At 43.3% G+C, this 8,522-nt stretch overlaps 2 protein-coding genes across 7 annotated transcripts in view; both read left to right on the top strand.

The window, feature by feature from the left end:
* arhgef1 (Rho guanine nucleotide exchange factor (GEF) 1) overlaps positions 1 to 1,220 on the top strand; it is a 28,467-nt gene extending 27,247 nt beyond the window's left edge. For all 6 annotated transcript variants that reach the window (XM_083678741.1, XM_083678740.1, XM_083678742.1 and 3 more), the window contains 2 exons: positions 1 to 1,116; positions 1,163 to 1,220. The exon at positions 1 to 1,116 is cut by the window's left edge and continues 2 nt beyond it. The gene's annotated coding sequence lies outside the window, so the exon portion shown is untranslated. The remainder of the gene's footprint in view (positions 1,117 to 1,162) is intronic.
* A 3,273-nt stretch (positions 1,221 to 4,493) lies between these two features.
* Positions 4,494 to 8,410, top strand: cd79a (CD79a molecule, immunoglobulin-associated alpha). The gene is made up of 5 exons (XM_083678903.1): positions 4,494 to 5,022; positions 5,691 to 6,044; positions 7,231 to 7,346; positions 7,647 to 7,709; positions 7,942 to 8,410. Exons 1-5 carry the CDS (start codon positions 4,983 to 4,985, stop codon positions 8,059 to 8,061), a joined length of 693 nt encoding a protein of 230 aa, XP_083535029.1. The 5' UTR covers positions 4,494 to 4,982; the 3' UTR covers positions 8,062 to 8,410.
* Positions 8,411 to 8,522: the final 112 nt, after the last annotated feature.

The raw sequence follows: 8,522 nt of genomic DNA, 5'->3' as shown, positions 1-8,522 counted from the left end.
CACTGTAAGTGCTGGATTTGAGTGCAAGAGTTGCTTTTGGAAGATTGATTCATGCTGCCTGGAATTTCCTGTTTACTCGACTCTCTCTGCTCGACTTCCACGCCTGTGCCCTCGCATAAGATTGACAGGGGGTCTCGCCCAACTGTGAGGACCCTGCCAGGCAGAGGGGGAGGGCTTTCGGCAAAGTACAGAAGTTCAGTAATGCAACATGGGAGGTGTGTGTGCCTGCTAGCTTGTGTGAGTGAGTGAGTGAGTGAGTGTGCGCGTGTGTGTGTGTGTGCGCGTGTGTGTGTGTGTGCGCGTGTGTGTGTGTGTGCGCGTGTGTGTGTGCGTGTGTGTGTGTTTCTGCTTTTGTGTGAGGGGGGAGTTTTGCAAACAGGTGCCAAAGATTGGAGCAATACTTTGCTGTGAGAGATGCTGCCTTGGCGTATTGATTGTGATCTGCTGTAACACACATACACACACCCGAGACACTGTCCCCAGTGCATGTCAAAGAAGTAAACGTGATATGAATACAGCATTGCCAACTCAAGTGGTTTGGACTGTATGATAAACCCATATGTATGCATGCAAAGTGTGTTACCAGTCCCTGCCCTATAGAGGGCGATATTGAGCTGTAGGACCTGCTATGATAGAATGCTACTGCTGATCTAGTATACCTATTCTACGCCAAAGTACAGCAGAAATGCACTTTTCAGTTAAACAATCAAATTCGAGTGATCACCCACACTGAATCCCAACATTGATTTTGCAAATATTTATTATTATTATTATCTATTGTTAAGTATTTGAATGAACTAATTATTATTTTTGTCATGTAGTCAACCCTGATCATTTAGAAAAGGTATGTTTGAGAGAGAGAGAGAGAGAATATGTGTGTTACACAGTGTTGAAAAAGCAAAATGGCTTTCTCCTGGAGTTATCTTTACTGTCATTCAGTTGAATTAGAACCATGGCCAAAATAATGAGTAGTAGCGCTATAGCTGATCATGTTGTTATTAGTGATAGAGACTTGTGTTTACTGCTTTTATTTATTCTTCTGATTTCTGTTGGGTCCAGCTGCCTCTCCAGTGTTATACTGCTTCTGGGCTGGGCTGGGCTGGGGGATGGAGGGATGTACAGAGAGAGAGAGAGAGAGAGGGAGAGGGAGAGGGAGAGGGAGAGGGAGAGGGGGGGTGGCAATGAGGACTATTTTTCAAGGCAGAAGTAGGATGTAGAATAGACATGTAGAAATGGAGGGATACAGCAAGGAAGGAAGGGAGGAGTGAGGGAGGAGTGAGGGAGGAGTGAGGGAGGAGTGAGGGAGGAGTGGAGTAGAAGGGGATTTGAATTGGATGAGACCAACTTGATGGACATTGTATGTCTAAGATTAGCAATGTACTGTAGAAATGGTCACAGACACGCAATCAGCTTGCTACACACACACACACACACACACACACACACACACACACACACACACAGACACACACAGACAGGAGCCCAGTGCAGTAACAGTGTTCACAAAGGAAGGCAGTCAATGCCGCTGACATCACTGCTAGCCTGTTCACATGGGTTTGATGTCAGCTGACAACTTCCTGACAATTAGGGTTATCTTAAGGGAGGCAGAGGAGGGGATGTGATCTGTATGCTATGCTGTTAGATACATGTTAAGGAGGGGATATGATCTGTATGCTGTGCTGTTAGATACATGTTAAGTCAGATACAAAGGTTATATTCTTCAACGGTAGCAATACTTGTAACGGAATGTTTTTTTTTTTTTTTTTTTGCTTCATATTATTTTTCTTCAAGAGTTGATTGTAATTATTTTGTACTATTTTGGATCATTTAGAGTAGCAGCATAGAGCGGTGGACCCTGGAGCAGGACCAAAGAAATAGCCATGTACCAGTAGATCCTCATATTAGCCGTTATTACTATTATTGTTGTTGTTGTTGTTGTTATTATTATTATTATGACACCGCTTACGTTTATTATATTAGCATGTCACTTTATGCTGATTTGAGAATTGGTGAGTAGCCTCGGCTCTCTGCTTCCCCTCTCCAAACTCCCAACACCCCACGGTCACATGGTTCTAGAGGAGAGCCAGCTACACAGGGGACAGGAGCCTGCTGTAGGTGGCTGCATGTGTTCTAATTGACTGACAGTACCTGGCTTAAAAAAGGTAAAGATAGTGAGGAAGTGTAGAGGAGGAGGACAAGGGTGTCCTATCCTAACTGAAGACAGAAGCGTATGCATCGAACCATGCTGCCCAACAGCCTATTGACCAAACACTTGACTGGACGCCACGTAGTGCTGCAGCATGTCTGAGCTGTAACAGACATCACTGTAACAGACATACTGTCGTACTGTATTGTAAAAGACATGACATGACATGACCCACCTCTGGTAGTAACTGGACCACAGGGGACCACCTTTTAGGGACAGCTTGAGATGCCATGCAGAAGAAAGAGGACACCAACGCGCCTTGACAGCTGAGCAATGAAGATTAGCCTAATACTGAGATGAGAGATATATGATATAAGCTTATTCTTATTGCATGGGCTCTCCTGCCCGCACTGTCAGGAATGAGGAAAAGCCGGCCAGTGGACTTTGGATGCAGGAAATGCAGGAGCCATGGGCTCGAGCGTCCGTCACTCTCGACCAGTACTGTAACCACAGTAACCATGATCACTTTTGAATATGCATTGTCGTCGTTGCCAACCGCTCCTTTACACCCCCACTCTAGCCCTAAAATGTTGTTATTATTATGCAAATGATGTTTTTTATATATATATATATAGTCTATATAGTCGACTATATATATATAGTCGCTTGAAGCAGAGGGCAAGTTACGAAAATGTTACAAGTTTGTGTTGAAACTTCACTGCCTTTTCCTTTCACCCCTCTCCTTTCTTTTTCTTTCTTCTCCTTCCATGTAATCGCTCCATTCTCTCCCCTGATGCCACCAACTCCCCATGACACAAGAAAATGGCAGGACAAAAAAAAGGAAACAGGTGAAAGCGTCCTGTGCCTTTCCCCTCTGTTAACAGTATTGTTATTCCCTGTGAACCTGACTTTAGAGTCCCTCTACTGTTGTTCACCTCGGCCCTCCCTCTCTATCTCTCCATTTTTGTCTTCCTACTAGAAGTTGTGAAAGTGCTGTCCTGTAGAGAGAAAGAGTACAGAGGTGGAGAGACTCCAGTATAGCCCAGGCCTCTTCCTGCAAAACACCCTCACTTCCTTACTACTCTGAACACCTTTCTTATCGCACAATTTTACTGTATGTTGCTGTGTTTTTTTTTATTCTTATTTTTTTTCATTATCTTAAACGGGTTGGGGAGGTTTTTTCTGTTTTGTTTTTTTTCTTTTCTTTTCAAAGAAACGTATGTAATTATGTACTATGCATTTGCCAATAGTGGGAGAGAGAGAAAAGACACTTGTCTGTTGCTTTCGTTTGAACAGAAATACAATCTATATTCTACCATGTGTGTGAATATGAGTGTTCACTTGTACTGTACCATACTGCATGACAACAGGATGAGGTTAAAGAGATTATACCAACCAGGGATTTTTCACCATTGAACTGCAGTGATCAGCAGATGAAATCCTATAAACCAGCTTAGAGTAATACCTTTACTGTAGCAGACTACTGGGCCAACGCATGCTCACAGTCACCTCTCTCTCCCCCGCTTCCCTTGTGTATCCTATATACAAATACCATAGCTAGATGTATAGAAATGTATTTATAGAGAAGGGTGCCTTGTTCAGACGATCAAGCTTGTTTTTTTCTTTCCAAAGGGCTCTCTTGTTAAACATACACTGTCGGTTGGGGAGAGTTGTTTTTGTTGTTGTTGTTGTTTTTTTCCCTCCAGGTAGGACCGTGAAATTGACTTATAGAAAGAGCTGAGTGACCAATATGCATTCTAGGTTTAATCCCAGGTTTCTGATTGGCAGGTCTGGAGAGGGGGGGGGGGGGGGTACTCTGTATGGTGAGTTTATGCAGCTGCACCTCCCCTGTAGTTCTCTCAGGGGTACGTACTCTGTGTATGTGTGTGTTCACCTCGATTCCACCAGCAGCGGCCATGTTTGCTTCAGCTAGCACTTTGTGTAGAATTAGGGTCTGGTCTGTGTCGCAGTCATCCACCCACACCTGTATATCTATAAAAAGATGATTATGCAATAACTATACTGTGTATTTGGGCTTTGATTTTATTGTGTAAGAGGGTTTTTAATTATGTATACTTAAGAAGAATTGTGGTACGTTCGTTTTTTTTTTATTAATGTTATTATTTTCTTTTTTTTTTAATAAATAGGGTGGGGGAAAACAAACGTCTTTTTTGTCATTCTCTTTTCTTACTGCTTTGATCTATACTAAGATTTGTATTTTTCTGGGCGTATAGATGAACTCTGGGATGTGCAGTCTGTGGTTCGACCAAGGTTTTTAATGGTTGACCTTTCAAACCTTCCTTAGGGAAACAACTGGAAATGGAGGTGTTGAAATGGGAAAGCAAAGGAGGGTTATGGCCATGACAGGGTGTCACCCTCTGGTCTGAAGTGACCTTCTTGCCTCATCTTCTTTACTTCAATCTTCACTGATTTAAGAACGTTGGTCTGGTGAAAGCATATATCGGATGCGCATTTATCCTCCTCTCTCTCTCTCACAAATCCTTAGTCCTTCATTTTCAGCTCAATTCAGGTTAAGGAGGGGAGATGAGGAGAGGACCTTAAACTGTTGAGATGTACCAGGGAGTTCCCCTGTAGTTTCAATCAGATGGAGGTTCTAGAACGCTGCACAGTCACTCAAGCGTACATCCTGATGTACAGACAAACAAAGTTGCTTTATTTCCCCGGACATACAGACGTGCGTGTTTGTCTGTGTGGCAGCAGGAAGGAGATGTACCAGTGTGCTGGATGAGACAACACTCGCCAACATTAGAACAACGGACTTTAGGAGTCCTTAATTCTGGAGAGATATTCAATAGAGAATACTTCAGCGAAGAAGATGCAGACAATCACAATCCTTTTCCTCTACTGTTGGGCAGGTGAGTAAAGGGCATCTTACTGGAAGAATATGATTATTGTGGGTACTGTATTTCAACCAGTCAGAAGTTTACTTGGGGTTTACTCACAAGAGACATGATTAGGCAATGGCTATGACCATGTTACTTTTAATTCTATCGATCAACTGAGCAGATTTTAATCATTGCAATCATGTCCCAAGTTTTGAAAACTAAACAAAGTCAGTATAGCGATATTATTTGAATAAAGTTAATGGATCACTTTGAAAATGAAATCCTCTTACTTTTACTATGCTTTGATATGATGTGAGAGCCCTTTGTGTGTTTTAGAGTATATGTGCCTCAAAAACCTATTTAGCCCTTTGCTCCACTCCAGTGAACCACATCTCCTTTCAGAACAGAACAGATGGTTGTGCCACATTATAATCTACCCCACCCTCATAAACACTTCTCAAACTCTTCTCACTGGGTGTGAGAGATTAATTTTATCACATTTATTACACACAACCCCCCCCCCCCCCCCCAGGACAGGACGTATCAACATGTTGCACAAATGAGATGCAACATGCTCCACTCTTAAGTAGAGATTTCCCTGTAGACACAGGTCTAGGGTCAGTTTACCCTCCCACAAAATATAACCACAACAATTCGAGAGAGAGAAAAAAAACGGAACTTGCTCTCTACTTCCCCAGCGGTTGCTCATGGCAGCCGTATCTCCGTAGCCCTGGAGGCAGACAGGCCCTCTCTGAGGGTGCAGTTCTCTCACACCGCCACCCTGGAGTGCTGCTACAACACCATGGGAGGCGAAGTGATGCCCTCCTGGAAGGCTTGTTTCTCCATGGTCAACTATACTATGGAGCAGAAGGAAGTGGTACACACAGACGACCGTGTGACTGCATGGACGAAGAAGACATCAAGTGGCTGGTGTCACATCCTGACCCTGAGGGAGGCCCGTCTGAATGACACGGGCCTGTACCAGTGCTTCCTCCAACACCAAGACCTACAGCCCTCTGTGTACTCCCACGGCACCTTCCTGCAGGTCTACAGTGAGTGTGTGTGTGTGTGTGTGTGGTTGGGTCAATGGGATTGCAGATCCGTCTCTTCAAAAGCCTAAGTCTGCATCCACAGTACCCTGTGCTGTTATACAGTACATCTACTGTGTGTGTATGTGTGCGTGTGTGTTGCATGGGGGGATAGCTAAGCATTTCAAAAGCATTGTAATCCACAAATCCAGTTAACTCTAGTCCCACAGGGCACAATGAGTGGCAGTAGCTGTGCACATTAGTTCACGGTCAATCTTTACATCATTGTGGTAGTCTCATTACAATATGTGATAGTCTCATTGCAGTATGCCCAAAGTATACCCAATGCCTGGTCTAGGTTGTAGTGCACAGATCAGATCATGTCCCAATCATCTGAGGTTCACAGACATAGGCCACAGTGAATGGCTGCATTGTGCGGTAATCGCCCTACTTAATTCAGATGACTAATGTGGAAATTGTAAAGCAAATGCTTTATTTAAAGGAGCAGGGTGTATATTTGTCGGAAATCCTCCACCTCTGGCCACCGTGGTAAAATTCTGTTTGAAGTTAGGGCTAGGGTTACAACAACAACATCCTCCCTATTAATAATATAAACCCCCAAAATGGGATTGCAGTGTCGGACATTTGCTGTTGTGTTTCTGCACGCGTGCACGATTCAAAGAGGCAGCCACCAGAGACAAAAAATAAAATCGCGTCCACTCCCCTAGAAACCCCCTGTCCAGTAACAACATGTGTATACAAACCGAGTATCGGGTAGGACACTCTATTTTAGAAAGCGTTTTCGCGGGACCAAAACATTCGTAAATGAATATTTTCCATTCTCATTCCCTGATCACTAACGATTGATTAAACATTGTCATTACAATCATTAGGAAGCTAGAAAGATTGAATGTTACATACTGGACCTTTTAAAGCGTTCCTGGGAAATTATGTGGAGCATTTGTTTTACACCACTAAACATACACTGGTACCAATTGTCTCTATAACAATATAATCTATAATCATCCTCTCTGTCTTTACTTTATCTTTCTCGTAGTGTCTTAATAAAGGGCACACTGTCTTTCTCCCTTCCTCTCTTCTCTGCCTCTTTATCTCACACACACACACACACACACAGACAGACACACACACACACACAGACTGAGGTAACTACTATCTAACCTATGTCTGACCCCTCTTCCTCCCCTAGAACCCATGCCGAAGACTCTGAACATCAGTGAGAGCATGAAGAACAGCATCCTCACAGCGGAGGGAGTGTTACTGATACTGTGTGTGGTCCTGCCTGGGTCCATGTTGCTCTGTAAGGTAAGTGGGCGAAGCACCGCCACCATTTCTAAGGCTCATGCTAGTCTGCTCCTGATTTACCCATAGTCTTCATTCTGATATACAGGCTGGCATCTGGGATGGTGTGTTAGATAGAGCATCACTGACATTTGCCTTCAGTATCAATTAATGACAAAAACAAGCACAATAATGCTTTCTGCTATTTTGAAACATTGCTCTGCTTTGACCATATATGTGTTATGGAAATGTCATTTTCATACCTTTGCCTTTAAGAAGAATGACCTTATTTCCTGGTTTCACCAACTTCCTCTCCCTTTGCAGGCACAGAAACTCAAGAACCTTGAAAAGAGGAAGGTCAAAGAGGAGGAAGAGAACATCTATGAGGTGAGGTTTGAGTGAGAGCCTCTCTCTTTCTCTGTGTCATTCTCTCTCTATCTTGGCAGCATACCACCTATCAGGCACCCATCTGATAAGGGAGAGAGAGAGGGAGGGCAGTGGGAGTGGGTGGATGTAGGAGAGATATTCACTGCAGAACAGCTATACGAGAGTAAACATGGATGTTTAAGTATGCATAGGCCTACACTGTTTTATTGTTACCTCCATTATTCATTCCCAGGGTCTGAATCTGGAGGACTGCACCTCCACCTATGATCAGATCCAGCGCTCCCAGGTGCAGGGGCCTTACCAAGACGTAGGCAACATGATTGAGGAAGACATCCAACTGGAGAAGCCTTGAAAGAAGGACGGGCGATAGAAGCACCCTTCTATCCCCCCGGAGCAGGGAAAGAGGGGACAAAATGGTTTGATTATACTGAGACAATTGATGGGAATTTTAATGGGTGAAATGTGACTTTTCCTGCACTCATTTGAATTTAGAGAGAACACTTTCCTGATATTTCCCTTGCAAACATTGCGCTTTTTGAAAACCATTTCCATAATGTGATTTTACAATTAAGCCTTAAGCCATTTGCTCTTCATTTTGCCAGTGGCCTATGTAACCCTATTCCATTCTATTCTATTCTTTTCTATTCTATTCATGAGTGTTTGTAATGTTTATGCTTTTTTATGACTAATAAAAAATCTTTTCTCCTAATCTCACTATTTATTTAATGTAGGGCTTGATAATGTCATGTGTTATGGATAAATTCTAGCAGAGGCTACTAGGCTGCATATTTGAAAGAGCCTTCGCCGATCTAG

The sequence above is a fragment of the Argentina silus genome (genome assembly GCF_951799395.1).
Source record: "Argentina silus genome assembly, chromosome: 10".
Lineage (NCBI taxonomy): Eukaryota > Metazoa > Chordata > Actinopteri > Argentiniformes > Argentinidae > Argentina > Argentina silus.
The sequence above is the reverse complement of the archived record's forward strand: the minus strand, read 5'-3'. Positions and strand labels throughout refer to the sequence as shown.

What these genes read in the sequence shown, in the direction of transcription:
- cd79a (XM_083678903.1), top strand. Translation starts at nt 4,983, where the DNA reads ATGCAGACAATCACAATCCTTTTCCTCTACTGTTGGGCAG. An exon ending in TTTCCTCTACTGTTGGGCAG is followed by an intron (nt 5,023 to 5,690) that starts GTGAGTAAAGGG and finishes CTACTTCCCCAG; the next exon opens with CGGTTGCTCATGGCAGCCGT. An exon ending in GGTCCATGTTGCTCTGTAAG is followed by an intron (nt 7,347 to 7,646) that starts GTAAGTGGGCGA and finishes CTCCCTTTGCAG; the next exon opens with GCACAGAAACTCAAGAACCT.